The 17,595-nt window shown below is 35.5% G+C and overlaps 1 protein-coding gene and 1 long non-coding RNA gene across 2 annotated transcripts in view; both read left to right on the top strand.

Moving 5' to 3' along the window:
* Positions 1 to 137: 137 nt before the first annotated feature.
* LOC113235242 overlaps positions 138 to 17,595 on the top strand; it is a 25,248-nt gene continuing 7,790 nt past the window's right edge. The window contains exons 1-2 of the mRNA XM_026470875.1: positions 138 to 257; positions 551 to 716. Of these exons, the coding sequence (XP_026326660.1) occupies positions 619 to 716 (98 nt within the window). The 5' untranslated portion in view covers positions 138 to 257; positions 551 to 618. The remainder of the gene's footprint in view (positions 258 to 550; positions 717 to 17,595) is intronic.
* Positions 2,766 to 13,746, top strand: LOC113235243. Its single transcript, XR_003310853.1, has 4 exons — positions 2,766 to 3,626; positions 4,048 to 4,132; positions 12,958 to 13,180; positions 13,670 to 13,746. It is a non-coding gene; the product is annotated as an uncharacterized LOC113235243 (long non-coding RNA).

The following is a 17,595-nucleotide window of genomic DNA, read 5'->3' as shown; positions in this document are numbered from 1 at the left end:
TACAGATGATGTATCAAATTACCAAACTCCCGACATTACTTTAGAAGATGGCCAAAATACTACAGTGCAATTATCTACTTTGGCAAATTCCTATTGCTTTGTAGAGCAACCATTTTCTGAAGGAGCTCTAGTAGCTGGTCAGTGTCGTGTGAGTTTACCAAAAGCTACGCGAGCCGTCCAAGGCACTTGGAATATTTTTCTAGGTATTCCTGGTCGAGTTCAAGAAGTACATGTTCAAAGACAAGTCTTTGTTAAATGTGAGTATAAAATAAATTTGCATAAAATTGCTACACACGAACAATGTAATGTACATAGTTACCTATAGAAAGATTTATACGTTAATTTGATCTGTACATGTCTTTTTTAAACACAAATTTTGTTTAAATAATGTAATGTAATGTAATAACATGTTTATTTAAATAAAATTTGTGTATAAAAAAGACATGTACAGATCAAATTAACGTATAAATCTTCATTATCGCTACTTAAGTTCAACACACATGTCAAAATGTTTTTGTAGCAATTGTTCTAAGGTTCTTTTTATTTACAGCGGAGAGTCTCGACGCAGGTTATATTTATGACCGAGTCGCAAATAAATTACATCTCTACTGTAATTTAATGCATTCGGCAAAGAGCCTTACCTTCTGTCGTTTCCAGAAAACTTCCAGTTCTTCAGGTTTCAATGTTCTGGATGGCCTGAGCGATGGTAGCCATAGGTTTGTATTTTGTTATATTAACCTAATGGAATATATATAATATTAGGGGTTAAAGTATGAAATTGCCGTTTTATTGCAATAGGTTCTTTGAATTTTCATAGAATCTTCATGGTTTGAGGTTTTCGAATGAAACTTTTTTCAAATGGTTTCTGTGATTTTTTTTTTTTTAAATTTGAAACATTTGAATATCGACTTTCAATTGTTTTTGTTATTCAATTTAGACAAGAAAGATGGATACTGCGAAAATTCGAGTGATTTTTGAATACGAGTTCCGACGCGGAACTAACGCGGCAGAAACAGCCCGCAATATCAATGCTGCGTTTGGAGAGGGGTCTACTAATGAACGCACCGTGCGATTTTGGTTTAAACGCTTTCGTGATGGAAATTTCGACTTAAAGAACGAGCCACGAGGTAGACCGCCCACACAGGTGAATAACGATGAATTAAGAGAGATAGTGGAAGCCGATCCTAGTCAAACTACCCAGGAATTAGCGGCATGGTTTAACGTTACCTTACCCACAATATTGACTCACTTGCGTCAATCAATAAAATAAAAAAATACGAAAAATGGGTGCCTCATGATTTGACTGATCTGCAGAAAGAAACGCGTGTTGAAACTTGTGTTGCCTTGTTGAACCGGTACAGAAATGAAGGAATATTGGATCGAATTGTAACATGTGATGAAAAGTGGATTCTTTATGATAACCGGAAAAGAAAAATGCAATGGCTGATCCCAAGTCAAATGCCTCAACAGTGTCCTAAAGCAAAACTTACCAATAAAAAGGTAATGGTAACTGTTTGGTGGTCTCAGCATGGTGTTATTCACTATAGTTTTCTCCGATCTAGTCAAGCAATAACGGCAGATGTCTATTGTGCCGAACTCCGAACCATGTTGACAAAACTAGCAGTAAAACAGCCCCGACTCATGAATCGATCTTCACCATTATTGCTCCACGACAACGCGAGACCTCACACAGCACGAGAAACTATTTTGACCCTTCAGGAACTGCAGTTAGAAACCATTCGTCATCCTCCGTATTCACCAGACCTTGCTCCAACGGACTACCATTTTTTTCGTGATTTGGACAATTATCTACGTGACAAGAAGTTTTCTTCCCAGGAGGCAGTACAAAATGCTTTCACACAGTTTGTGCAGTCTAGATCGTCGGAGTTCTATCGCAAAGGCATTAATAACCTTCCCATTAGATGGCAGCAATGTATAGATAATAATGGCAACTATTTTGATTAAATAAATTTGTTAAAAATTTAAAAAATAAACAATTTAGATTTTCAGTACAAATCGGCAATTTCATACTTTAACCCCTATTACATTGATATAGAAATATAATATAAATCATTTATTTCGCATGAAAGCACAGTACACAGACATTACATTACTAAAAAATACATAACAGTTTGCGACTACAATATTAGATTTAAAGCAAATGGACGGTACAACATGCCTCATTACAAACTTAAAAATAATGAAATTAAATGTGTGAAATAAAAAAATTAAAAAGTAAAAAGAAAGATGATTGAAATAAATAATTAATGTAACGAATAATAATTACCAAAACTGGCTGCATGTGTGTTGTTACGGTATCCGTCATCCACTCAGCCATTGTCGTCTCACTGTAGGTGCTACGACACTGTTTTTCAGTGGATCCGGTAACAGAAATACACATGGAACGGAACATAGCAGATGCATAGATAACTAGATTACGTTGTCATAAGCACTATTTCAACACAAAACAATTTTATTTAAAAATGTGTACACATACCTTATATAATACTTTTTTAAGTAACAAGTTTAATAAATCTTATTTACATATTTAAAAATTTGATTATGATTAAACAAACAACTCATATAATTAATTAATAAGTAACGAAATCATAACGAAATGCAAAAATATATCCTTGACATATCAGCTGTGTTGGAGATATTTTTATTTTAAATAAACGCTCTTTGAGTAACTTAGTAAACACAAAAAGTGACGAAGCATTTCTGATATGTGGAGGTACCTATATTGTTCTATCAACTAGAGACCCCATAAAATTTTCCCCCAAATTACCTCGAAAAGGCGCTGTTCCCTGTCAAGCGAATATAAGGCGAGATGCATGGATTAAAATTTTGTTTGTCATGTAGATTTTATAATTGCTTAGTCTTTTTTATTCGAAATAACAAAGCAGCTGACTGCAATTCTCGACAGACTACCATTTTAAGAATAGTCGCATTATTTAAAAACGGTGTTATATGTGCCGGACGTGGAACGGAGAAACAAAACCTAATGCATGCATTTTGCAAACGCTGGATATAAAATTTTTCGTGTGAGCCAGCAAACAGCCTCCTAAAACAGTGTCAGTGAGTAATTTAGTTTGGAGAGGATTAAAGAGTCGCAAAGCTTTATGCGCAAGTCCACATTAAGGTGTTGACTGACGTGATGCAACACCTTCGATCGATAGAAACAGTTTGCGAACAGTCTCGAGCACATGTCCTTCAAAGTGAAGGGAACCGTCCGTGATAACACCTTAATTTATCGCCTCCGAAAGTCGGTCTATATAGTTCGAGTCTATAAGTTATTTGTGGGTCCATGGACAAAACCTCCACAAGTTGACGCACTGTACAAAGTATCAAAAACTTTGATTTACATGGATTCAATACTAAATTGGACAACTCTCGTGAAATCCTCGTTCAGCTGACTAATCGCGGTACGCGCTTCGACAGGTTTAAAGGACACATATATTTGTAGGTCGTCAGCATATATAGATGGCACTTGGAATCCTTAATACTATCTACAGTGTACACAATGAACAAAATAGGGCTCAGGACAGACCCTTAAGGAACCCCTCTAGTGACAGTGGCGACACCAGAAAACAGTGAAGACCCATCCTCACCGTGCACCTCCACCCGTTGAGTAAACCATTTAACAGTGTTACGATCAAAACTATAGTAAATAAGCTTAGAAAGCAAAAACTGAGTATCAGTGTCCGTCAGGATGGCTGGACCAAACGAGATATATAAATCAAACCGTGCTCATTATTTTCTACCTTAGCGCTAACGGAAATATTAAAGAAATAAAGTGGCCAGCCATTCTGACGTCAGGTTGACTGACCACTTTACGTTTTTCATGGTTCTAGCAGTAAAAAATTTACTTTTTTTGTATAACTATTTACTACCAATTTCTACTTAAACATACCTACTTTTTTTCACTATTTTAGGAAGCTTCTATAAAAAGTTATTTAAAAAAAATAATATAACGCCTTTGCAAAAGTTATCTTCTAAGAAGACAGTTTATCTTCTCTGTCTAATTGCTAATAATACGTTTTTCAGGCGCTTGGCGGAATAAATAGAAGTCGGTAGAGGGTCCAAATCAGTTGAGATCTACAGTTCGTGTAAGCTGGAAATGGTTTGTTTGGTAATATGCACTTTGGCGTTGTCGTATAGAAATAGCGATCTCTCGTTGACTAGCAGTGGCTGTTCCTCAACAGTCGTGGTTGTACCAGGTCTAAGAAAGCTATGTTGCATTACTCCACGACTAGATCACCAAACAGTTGTCAACAATAATAGCTATATTTTTTAATAATCAAGTGACAGGAAGAAAGAGTCGGGCACGTACTAACTGGTAAGCAACACGCCTACCCATAACAGTAGCAACGCCACTCAAAACTTTAATTCACCACTGCACTCGTAACCCTGACAAACTCCCCATTGCACTCGTAACACTGATACAAAGATGACAAGTCATATGTACTGTAGTTACAGCTGCTCCCTTACCCTTCAAAGCCAAAGTAATGCTCACATTACAGACTACTTGGTGGCAGAAATATTTATGGTGGCAGAGTACTTCGCTGGACGAACTCTTTCACAAGGAGCTACTGCTGCCGTACTATAATACATATAATATTAATATTCTATGGGCATTTCTCTCTTAGACACAGTTTGGGCTTGCCTGGTTCAATCATTGTATTGATTGCTGTAGTGAATACTGCAGTCCGACGCAAGCACAGAAAAATTCGTGAGGTCCGTTGGTTTGTTTCGTGGCTTAGTTGGTATGGCGTCTGACACGGTACGCAAGAAGACGTCGGTTCAAATCCGACCGGATCGAAGGAATTTTTCTGAGTGTTCGATCTTTGTATAAATAATTATAACAAACTAGTGGAGTAATTTCACAAAAAATAATTGAATATCAATTCAATAAAAATTTAATTAATCTTTTACTAGTTATTTATTACTAACATTTAATAAAGTCATTTTAAAAGTAAGATTAACATTAAATCAACTCTATAGTTTCTTTGTTCTAAATGTAAATATTTCAATCGCTTGTGTTTCGAAAATTTAAATTGACGTAACGGATTTATTTTTGTCTTTTGCGCATATTGTCTTGTGTAGGCATTGACTTACAAATGTGTGTAGGATAAGGACAGTTAGCTATTTGGTTATTTTTATTGCTTTTGTAATTCATGTGTGTTGTATGTATGCACTCGTAAATGTACTTTTTATTTTTATTTTTTTATACAGTATGGCATGATTTATGATGATTTATATTACACAATTACAATTTATTTTCATTATTTATAATTTATTACATTATTATTTAATATACGACGGAGAAATCAATTTGAATAAACTTCGTTTTTTTTTTTTTTTGGGTATTTGGCTTCTGTCCCACTGAGGACAATTTTGCCAGTGTCCGGGTTGAAAGATACACGGTATATTTATCAAGATTCACTCAAACGACGATGATCGGTTGCACCATCCTACGGACAAAGACAAAACACGGGGTTATTTGACTAGCTACTTTGGATGAAAAGCGTAAACACATGCTGTGCACATAGTAAAAGTTATAACCGTATGTTATTTTGTTCAATATATTTAAATAGAGTAAATAGAAGAGGAGGTTTTAGGGGAGAAAGGATACTATAAAAATTTGTGGGACGAGGGATACAATCCGGAAGAAGATCGTATAAAGAGACGGGATATAATGCACAGTTAAAAAATATATGGTCAAGAGTTCCTTCTTCAAGACCGCACTCGCAAAGGGAGTGATCCCTTATCCTGAGCTTAGCAAGAAAAGTGGGTCTGCAGTTATGTCCTAGGCGCAATCGGATGATAGTTGAAGTTGTTCTTTTACTGGCCTCGCGGAACTCGAAAAACCAAGGTTTCTTGGGTATTACTGGTTGAAGACCAGCATAATATTTGCCTTTTTGTCTGCTAGAAGACGACCAGTAAGTCTTCCAGTTATTGTGTAAATCAATCTTAGCCTGGGAGCGTAAGTCTTGAGAAAAACATTTATCATATATAATGGTACCAGAATGAATCGCCCATTTAGCCCATCTATCCGCTTGTTCGTTCCCAGGAATGCCAGAGTGTCCAGGAACCCAAACAAGAACAATTTGTATGCCAAGGTTAGAGCAATTGTAAAGAAGCTCTTTTGTTTTAAGATTGATTGGGTGAACATCTTTGCTACGAAAGGGGAATTTTAACAGATCGTCCAGGCAGCTACGAGAGTCTGTAAAAATTACAGATTTGTCTAATTTGTGGGATTCAACATATGAAACTGCCTCAAAAACAGCGATCACCTCACCCGAATATACGGACGCTTTAGAGGGAGATTTAAAAGTTAAGGAGATATTAAATGTGGGGATCCAGACGGCAGAGCCAACAAAATCATCTGTGGTGGATTTGGAAGCATCTGTAAAGATATTGAGCCAACCGTTCCATTTCTCATTAACGATTTTATTAAAAAGTATTCCAGCGTTAGGGTCATCTTTGACAATTCCTAAATTGGTAACAATGATGGGTTTAAAAATTAGTGCATCAAAATCAATCAAAAACAATGGATTACCAGAGTATTGATTGATAGGGGGGCCGATGAGAGATTTGTTAAAGCTTTTTAAAAGGCATGGAGGGCTCTTATGTTCCCAGTATTTAGAAGTTGTAACAAGGTTCGCTAGTTGAGTCAAGGGGGCAAGTAAGGGGTGGGCAGAATTTTGTAAGATTTTGCAAAAGAAACGGTCGCATAAGTACTGACGACGGAAACATAACGGGGGATCTAAGCTCTCAACCTGCATGGCATTGATTGGAGATGATTTCATAGCTCCTAATATAACACGGAGACATCTAGCCTGTATATTATCCCAATAGTTAACAGCGGATTTGTTACAGGGTTCTAATAAAAATGAAGCGTAATCAAAATGACTCCTTATTACAGCATTGTAGATCAATTTTTGGGTATAAGGGTGAGCACCCCACCATACTCCACACAGAGCTCTAATAATATTTATACCCTTTTCACATTTATTTTTAATATAATTCAGGTGAGGGATTCCAGTCATGTGGGAATCAAAAAAGAAGCCTAGAAACTTAACCTTGTCGTGTACAGGGATCAGTTCATCATTTAGGAAAATTTGTATATGTGGGACACGTCTTTTTCTTGTGAATACTACTATTGAGCTTTTACTGGGAGATAGGAGAAGGCAGTGCTTAGTGAGCCAACCTTGCAAGTATCTAATGGCAGTATTTAGTTGGATAGTGCATTCATCAAGAGACTCTGAGGAATAATAGAGTGCTAAATCGTCTGCATACTGTAGAATATCACAGAAGCAGTCAACAGATTTATCAAGGTCAGCAGTGTATAGACTATAAAGGATGGGGCTCAAGACAGAACCTTGCGGGAGTCCCTTCCATATCATTCTGGGGGGGAGAAGAGAACCATTGATACGTACTGAGATGGAGCGAGACATTAGCATGTTATAAATGATGTTAATCATCCTCACTGGTAGACTCAGCTGATGCATTTTTTGCCTGAGTAGCGGGAGATGAACATTGTCATAAGCGGCTGTCACGTCCAGGAAGACACCAACAAAGTACAATCCTCTGGTGAGTGCGAGTCTGATCTCAGTAGAAAAGGTACTGAGGCTGTCAAGAGTGCCCATACCCTTACGGAATCCGAACTGCGACCTGGATAAAAGTCCTTTGCTCTCCAATATCCACTCTAATCTATTTTTGATGAGGTGTTCCAATATTTTGCATAATACTGATGACAGCGCAATGGGTCTATATGAGCCAGGATCCCTTGGATCCTTACCTGGTTTAAGAATAGGGATAACAACTTGAAGTTTCCAGGGGTGTGGAATATCACCATTTTCAAAGACTTTATTGATAATATTAAGTAGAACAATTTTTGAAGAATTTGAGATGTTCTTAACAAAAGAGTAAGGGATACCATCGATTCCAGGTGTAGAGTCTCTTAGGTGGTTCAAAACTGAAGAAAGTTCTACGGAGGAAAATGGTTGATCCATTCTATCATTAGAGTTGGGGGAAAAGGAGGGAGGGAAACAGTCCATAGATGGGACTGAAGGAGGGGCCAATCTATTAATAAAGTCATCGATCCAAGTTGAGGGCTCATTACAGGAGAAAATATCGGATACACGAGAGCCTGAAAACTTTTTAAAATTTTTCCAAACTAGAGAAGATTTTACACGAGGAGAGAGATTCTCGCAAAACTGAGACCAGCCAAGGCGCTTTTTTTTTGAGAACAGCTTTTTCGATTTAGCATTGAGCTTCTGGAAGGACAAAAAGTTTTCAATAGTAGGATTATCCAAAAAAAGTTCTTCAGCTCCATTGCGTTCTAGAATAGTTTCTGTACAGTCGGAGTCCCACCATGGGGGGGAGGAGATGGTGTCTTTCTTAGATTTTTTAAGAGGGATAGAGAGATCAGCAGCAGAAAGCAGAATGTTAATGAAGTCCTCATAGATTACAAGGAAATTCTCATTTGTAATTAGTGGGAGTAACCTAGTTTTAACTTCCACTAATGAAGAGAATTCATCCCATTTAGCCTTATTCAGTTTAAATTTAAGGAGGGGGGTTGAAGGCGGTGCCAACTGGACAGACTGAGCGAAAGTTATTATAATAGGAAGATGGTCACTGCCATAAGAACTGAAAAGTACTCTCCAAGAGAATTTGGAAATTAATTCAGAAGAAATTAGGGAAAGATCAACACAACTGGGATTTTGGGCGGGAGAAGTTCTTCTTGTAGGGGAACAATCGTTTATAACACAGAGATTGTTATTATCAAGCATGCCAATAAGAAAGGTGGCAGGAGATGAACAATGGTTAGAGCCCCACATTGTGTGATGACAATTAAAATCACCAAGCACAACAAGAGGGGATGGGAGAGAAGCAAGGATGGAGTCTAGTTCAGTGAAGATAGATTGATCAGGATGGGGGATGTATACTGAAACAAATGTTATGTTTAAAGCTCTAGCTGCTACGACATTAAAATTCGGGGAGTGAGAAGGAAGGTGTAATAGAGAATAAACAGTGGGTCTTTTAATAATTAGAGCACAGCCATCATATCCATTGTTGTTATCATCCCTGAGGCATGAGAAACCAGGAATCCTAAAACGCGAAGATGGCTTTAGCCATGTTTTCGAGATAGCCAGAATGGTGGGCTTATAGTTATTTATTAAATCAATTATTTCATGTTTTTTATGACGTATTGACTTACAGTTCCATTGTAGGATTGGGGTCATTATTAATATGTATTAAAGAGTTTAATTTATTCAGTGATTGAATGACATTGTTCCGTAGGGAATCATCAAATTTAGAAATAATATTGATAAGTGTGTTGATAAGTAATTCAATAAGATTTTCGTTTCTGGAGGTATTGTTTGCTAAGTCTGAATTAATAGCACAGCCATTAGGTTGTGTGGACTGCGGAGTCATAATAAGGTCATTGTGGCTTGCTTTATCGAAACCAGATTTTGGGGAAACCCAGGGTCGGCGTTCAAAATAAACAGTTTTTCTTTGGGAGGAGCTTGGGGAAAGAGGGGGGAAATTATGAGGTTGAGAGGTTGTAGGAGAACATTGGGTTGCTGCAGGAGGTTGAGCTGTCATAGGGCGCGCGCTGTCAGCAAAAGATTTACGTACAGTCCGGAATCTAAGGGAAGCCTCCGAGTATGGGATGTTTTCTGTAGACATAACAACCTTAATAGATTTCTGTCTGGCTTGTTCAGGGCAAGAGGGATCCGTGGCCATATGGGGGCCACAACAATATAAGCACGTTGGTTGGGAGGTATCACAAGAATCTCCAGCATGTGGTTGGCTACATCTGAAACACCTGGGCTTTGAACGGCATTGGGCTTTCACATGACCAAAGCGGCAGCAATTGTTGCACTGTATGGTTGGTAGAGTATAGATCTCTACCGGAAGGGATGTATGATAACACAGGACTCTTTCAGGTAGCTCTTTGCCAAGGAAAGAGACCATTACTGTTTGGGAGGGGATCCAATGTGGTTTGTTACCAATATATTCTTTCCTGTTTAGACGTCTGGCCTTAATGGCTTGGGAGCCATTAGTGCAATCAATTGACTTGACCAGTTCTTCCATAGTCCACTCTATCGGAATATTTCTCACAATACCATTTCTTATCAAGTGAAATGTGGGGATAATTGCTTTGTAAGAATTCGTGGTGAGGAGAGAATTTTCAATAAATTTGTTTGCGGATATTGCACTAACAAAAGTAACTACAACCCGATTGCGCCCTGTAGCTTTGATACCGTCTTTTGCAATCCCATGTATACCATTCTTACTTAGAAACTGGGCAAACGTCAATAATTTGATTGTAAGACCAGATGAGGGGATGGACTCTTCTCTCGATACGTGAACTATAAATGGGCCCTTATCAGATTCACTATATTTTAATTTCATACCGTCAGCAAATTCGGGTAAGCTGTAGGTTTGTTGGGCAGATGCATTTGGAGGAACGTTTGAAGAACGTTTCGGAGGTTGCTCCGATGTAGTTTGGGAGGAAGATGCTTCATCACTGGCACGTTTTTTAGGCCTGGAATTAACATTTTGGGTGGGATAATGGTCGAAATCCATTTGAGAATCCGGGTTCAAGAAACCGCCAGTAGAGAAGCCGCCTCCCCCATCAGGGGGATTATCGTCGTCCATCACCAGTTAGTAACTAAATTTACCTTCACAAACACAACAACAGCACCACAAAGTATACAAAAAAGGCAACCAATTTCACTCGGAAAGTAACAATTTAAATTTCGACACGTGTATACTGACAGGAGCCAGACACTCGACCTCAAACTTCGTTACATAATCTGTCGATAAGAATAGGAGCTAAAAGTGCGCGTCGCTTCTCTATAACGAAAAGACAGTTTTCATGAAGTACTGCATTTTTTGTCTATAGTTGCCTGTTAGTAAATAGGCACCTTCAAGGGCATGCTTATGTCAAATGTTCGAATGTTTTCAAATATTTTTTATGTAATCGATAAATTGAATCAATGTGATAATTGTGAAAAAAATGTCATAAAATAGAAAATTTGCAATTAATGTAAAAAATACATTGACCTACAAAAAATAGGCTTATGTATGGAATGTAATTCCACCATTGGCTAGACTGGATGCAGCAGATTTTTTTGCAAGTTTGTATAGCGCAAGACATGTTTCGTGGAGTACTTGACGCGGGGAATTCGATAATGGAAATGAAAAAAACATCGATTTGAATGTAATGTTTATTGTGCGATAGTTGTTTTGTACTTGTACCTTTACAGAGAGGATTGCCTATCGATGACGCCTCCACTCCTATATGCTCTAAGGGCAAACATGTTAAATCGAAGAGGGAGTAGAAGAAAGAGAAAGAATCTAAAGAATATTTTTGAAAGAACGGTGACCGTCAGGATATCTGGACCGAACGAGATATGTACCTAAATCAAACTGGGCGCATTATTTACTACACATTTGCTACCGCTATCTCGAACGAAAGGCAGTCATGAGAGATCTGGGTGTCATCCATGACTCAAAGCTGATCTTTGATGCTCAAATTGATGATGTTGTCTCCAAGGTTACTTTAGTCTCTTGGATTCATCATGCATAACTCAGTCTGTTTCTCAGGATCTGAATCTATTATCTCTAAATATTCGCCGAAAAATCTTTGATATTGCGTAGGTATATTCCAAACATTATAAATGGTAATATTGACTGCTTTGACTATTGGGTGATATTTCGTTTATTGTACCTACTCGTTATATGAGACACTATCACCCTTTTGCAGTTCCCTTAGCGTGGACTAACTATAGACAAAATAGTTTTCTATGTAGAGCTACCAAGAGCTTGGATAGTGTGCTGAGCAATCATGACCTGGAAGTTGATATTATTCAATTGCAACATTGATGCGCTAAAGCGGAAACTCACAGACATTCTATTTACCTAACTTTATTGAATAACTTGCGATTAGCGCAGGTATTGGGTTGTTATATTTATGTAAAAGCATGTTGTTGTTGTTAAGAAATACTGCTTATTGTTCGTTTGTTTAATGCTCGTGTATGATTTGTTTGAAATTATAGGTGGAAACCTGTAATTGGCTTTATGATTATGTTCCTGTTTTTATTAAACGTAAGAAGCTGTTGGATTTCCATGAATGAATAAATAAATAAATAATACATACAAGTTATGGTAACTTAAAAATTTGTTTTATGTTTATATCGTTTGTCATGATAAACGAATTGCGAAAAATTCGTAAGGCCACGATTTCATCACACCTCTGCACGATATTGTCAGACCGACAACTGACCATTGTATTCGTTTTTGAAGATGGCTGTATGTATAGCCCAATAAATTTCCTACTTATGACAATAAATTTTGTTTTCATAAACCACGCCACTGTAATAATTATAAACCTAATTACCTACTAAAGTATCCGATATTATCAAACTCTCCCTTAACTGTAACGTCAAGCACTGACCCAATTCATATTTAATCTCTACAATTATAGAATTTGACTAATATTTTTCAGTAGTATATCAGTAATTGCTTTTATTTTGTAATAATCTATTGATTATTACAAAATAAAAGATTCTGCTTGCGAGACAACATTTTGCGATATTATCATATCGCAAAATCTTGTCTCGCAAGCAAAATCGTTATCATCGATGATGATTAAGCTCTTAGTTTACTCGTCGTTGATTATCTAATAATATTTATAAATAGTCAATCTTAATTTCCCTTACAGTATCTTTTTGTTGCTATACATTAAAACAACATAAAATTTAATAAAATGTTTGCCTTGTACTTGGTATTATTAGGTTAGTACAATTTATTTTGAGATATTTCTAGCTTAATATTTGTAATTTTTGCGGCCTTATTTGTTGTCAATTTAATATAATTACAATTACATTTTTGTTTTTATTTACCGTTTAGTTCTATATTTAATTTTTGCTATTTCAGCCATGAGTTATTTCGAATTAACGAAAGCAAATATCCCAACGGTAAATATAGCTGTAAGTGATGTACTTTACATGCAGCATGGAATGGGGTGGCCATATGTTTTGCAACTGATGGAAGGACAAGACGCACTTATTCAATTGAAATTAGAACCACCCATCAACAGTTGCTATCTAACTACATCTGTGGGAGAGAAATTTAGTATCAACTCGCCATCCAGTAACAAGTAGGCGCTCTCCAATTTCATATTTTCACAAAATGTTTTGTCTTTTTTTGGTCTTACAATAGCCGCTGTAGTTATGAGCTATTTCCAATGTTCAAATTTCGCCGTATTAGAATTTTACAGAACTACTAGTTCATTCTAATATATTATTTTACGTAGTAATTTTCATTAAAAATTCACATTAAATTTTAATTATTAAGTATATTGAAATAAAATTTTACAGATGGACGATTTTCTGAATAATAAATATACCTATTTACATTGTAATAATAATTATATTCGCTCTGTTTCTGTTAAACTCAAATGATTCCGTAGCTTGAACGTTAGAAAATAGAACTATAGGCACTTACTTACTTAACTTTGAATTAAATATTTCATTTTTCTCAATATAGTTTGGTGAGCTGTTTAAGTATATAATAAATTACAATATTTTTTTATAACATGATTCACGTACCTACATGTTTTACGTTTGATTGTTGCACTAAATTTTAGATATGAGAAATGGACTGATGGTTGCGGTGTGAGAATAAAGACAATTGCAAAGAAAGACGAAGGGCGTTGGAGATTGACAGCAACAAAGGGCAATCGTACTTATGTTGGATGGAGCCAGATACACGTATATAGTGAGTTCATAAGTACATTATCTTGTTAAAGAGAAACAATAGTTTGTAAATTACTTGTGGCCTCATCCTCGCTAATTATCTGTGATTCTCGTAATAGAACACTCCATTGGACAATACTCTAAATCACGGCAGTTGTAATTTGCATCGGAGTTTTCGTATCACACAATTGATTATATCACACCCCTCATGGAAGAATGGCATCCAGAGTCTGTTTAAATAACATTTGTTATGTTAGCGTTATTCTTAACTAGCCGGTGCTCGCGACTTCATCGACGTCGAATAACTACTTCGAGTAGCCTGCTGTACTAGGCACTTGAGAAATGTTTGGTTCTCCTTACGAACTGTTACCCCCTATTTCACCATTTTCAAGATTTATTTTTCTGACAAAAATTAGCCTATGTACTACTCCTAGATCCCATCTATCTCTATACCAAATTTCATCAAATTGGGTTCAGCGATTTAGATGTGAAAATGTAACAGACAGTTACCTTCGCATTTACGAGTATAATGTTGGTTTGAATCAGTTAATATTGATAAGTGTTCCTTATGAAGATATCAGCCGTATTTAATATTTAATTATTTCGGTATTATTGCATATCATTATCGGCGTTGGTACGTATTACCTCAAATAATTAATTCTCAATTCCTAATACGGCGTGGTCCATTTACAGTGGGCCAAATTTTTGTTTTATGTAGAGGATCTCAACGTTACTTTTTTGATTGATTAAATATTCTATTTTAGCCACAAAACAACTCTAATTTCAAAACTATTCCACTAAATGAAATGAAATTTCGTAACATCACTACAGAAAGTAATATCATAATATAACCAGGTAGTGTTTTTTTGTATTTGTTCTTATATTGCACCGTTGTTTTAGACCTTTTCTTATATTTTTACATGTGCTCGAAAAAATTGAAAATTTTTTAAACATGCTGAAAATAAAATTAATGTAAGTACTTACTACCAGAATTTGAGATATAGTGATTGACTACACAAAAATTGTAATATTATAACTATTGCAACAACTTCGGAAATGAACATCACGTGCACCTGAAAATATTTTTTAAGGACCTCTGTAAATGGGCCACCCTGTGATTTTTTATCATTAAACTGAGAATCCTGACTATTACAGTCTTTATCGCTGCATATTAATCTTCAAACTTTCCGATTAGATGTTTATCTTTTTAATTTTGCTAGATATCTTGACGTTTAACGTAAAGCTTGACTACTTAACCTTCTAGAACATAAATATCGTTGCCTCCCAAAATACTCAAACTCAAATAATCATTTATTCCATAGGTAAAATTTTTACACTTAAAAACGTCATTTTTTTAAGCTACTGCTCGGTCACTGTGCCGACTTCCCTGAGGAGAACGAGCAAGAAACTCTAGGGATTGCTCTTTTTAAATAAATTTAAATGCTATGGCATACACTTTGAATCATAATTATGTGGAATCTCATGACTCATTACTTATGTTGCCTTTCCATACATCTTTATCTACCAAATCCTTTTCAATTTTGTAATATGACTTTTCAATTATAATATTTTTAATGTAAGTTTTAAATTTAGGAAATGATAATCTTAGTATATGCTCCGGAATCTTATGGTAAAAAACATTTACGGTTCCCTATAAAAAAACCGTTTGCCTTAGTTAAACGAAATTGTAGTACTTACCATGAGTTTGGACTTAGTTCTAAGGTTAATAAATATTATGGATATCTTCTTTCTCAATGAAATTATGTATATATTTTTACGGGCATACAAAATATTTGATTAAATGTGGTGCCACAGTCATGACAACAACTCTTTAAACTTTTCTCTGAGAGAAACCCGAGAACCTAAACGGTACACAGAACGAATCGCTCGTTTTTGCAACATAAATATGGTTTGTATATCTGCCGCTTTACCCCACATGAGAATCCCGTAGGACATTGTACGTACTATGGAAGTAACTAAACTAGTCTAGCAGTAGCAACATCGGTAAGTTCACGTATTGTACAGACTGCGTATGCAGCAGAGCTTAATCTGCTGTCTAAGGAAAATATAAATGTGGAAACCATTGAAGTTGTAGTTGTTGAAGTAGTTGAAGATCTTATTTAGTAAACTAAGGTCACTTCCAAAAAGACAGTTTTATTTACAGAGTCTAAGTTTTCTCCGTTTGTTTCTATGTATTGTTAGCTTTAAACCAACAAACTGCCTTTGAGAGAGTATCGTTAATATTGTCATACCTAGTCTGCCTGTTTTAAAATAATTTCCAAAGTTATGACTTGACTGATAGTTCTCATGGACTGAAAGCTAGATCACACTTTATCGGCCTGTCTACTGCTTAACTAAAAAGAAGGATTAGTCATACTTTACCAACCGTAGACAGGCTGGTGCTGGTGCTTACCCAAAAAGAAGAATTTGTCATACACAATAGGTGAATATTCGTAAATTTATTAAGACTGTCCTTTTCATATGAAAAGCCCATCTATTGTTCTAACTGCTTGTGGCCTAAAATTTTATCCTTACCCTTACCCGTGACCGCACTGTGATTTCTCCCATAATGACAAAATTGAAAGAAATAATGGTTACGTTTCGCTAAATGAGTACTCACCATAAAATCTACTACTTCCAAACGAACAAAAAATATAAATTGAGGTATTTTTATTATTATTGTCATTATCAAAACATCCTCCAAATGAACAGTGACTCATCCGTTGTTAAAATGTTTATTTGTCGCCGATTCTTTTAGGTGTTGGATATTCAAGGCCAAGGTATAAAATATGTACATGATTTACTTACGGAATTATGATTTAGTATTCGAGTAGTTTGAGTGGTTTTTGTGTCAATTTTGAGATGTCGTTTTAATTAATCTTAATTTTTACCTACTTTCTTAATCTCGTTTTACGCTTTTATACCTATATTAAAACTGCAAGAGAACCTTAGTCATAATCATAGTCATTTATTGATAACAAGTAATTTACAAGTCACAAAGTTTTAAAAGTGTAACAATAACGAATAATATTCATATTCATATTCATATTCATTTATTCATTGCCACCATATGTTAGAAAAGGTCTTAACTTAAATACATGTGTTCATATGGACCCCGTTAGGGCACTGCAAGATTTAACAATTTGAGAGAGGAACTTAATATAATATTACCTACTCACTTTCACACATTCACATACCACATTTATATTATTATATTTACAGTGTAATAACTATAATTTTATATTTATTTTCTACCTATACAATTCAAATAATAATGGAATTAAAACATAAATTTAACTCTTGACATATAGTTATAAAATTGCAACATAGAGCTTATGTAATCTAAAATACACAAACGAGGTAATAGCATAGCATCTACAATCATATAACGAATATATTCTATTTTAAACGAAATTTTATTATAATATTAAAACGAATACGAATAGCTACTCGAATTTGTCTGAAAAAAATTCCTCTATAGAGTAGTAGCATTTTTTAATTAACATTTGTTTTAGATGTTTAATAAACGTTATGTATTTTTCGTTACTTTTGATTTTATTTGGGATTTTATTATAAATTTTTATCAACATACAATGAGGGCTGTTAGTAAATAATTGCAATTTTGAAAAGGGTACTTTTAATTTGTATTTATTTCTGTCATTGCGTTTAATTCCTGGTATTGGAGAATACAAACCTATATTCTTACGTACAAATTTACATGACTCAAGTATATAAATTGAAGTGAGGGTTAATAAATTGTGTTTTATGAAATGGGGTCGACATGAGTCCATTTGATCAATGTTAGCCAGGATTCTAA

Source organism: Hyposmocoma kahamanoa, unplaced genomic scaffold, assembly GCF_003589595.1.
Source record: "Hyposmocoma kahamanoa isolate Upper Pololo Valley unplaced genomic scaffold, ASM358959v1 87, whole genome shotgun sequence".
Taxonomy (NCBI): Eukaryota; Metazoa; Arthropoda; class Insecta; order Lepidoptera; family Cosmopterigidae; genus Hyposmocoma; species Hyposmocoma kahamanoa.
Note: the sequence above shows the minus strand (reverse complement) of the source record. Positions and strands in the feature narration are given on the sequence as shown.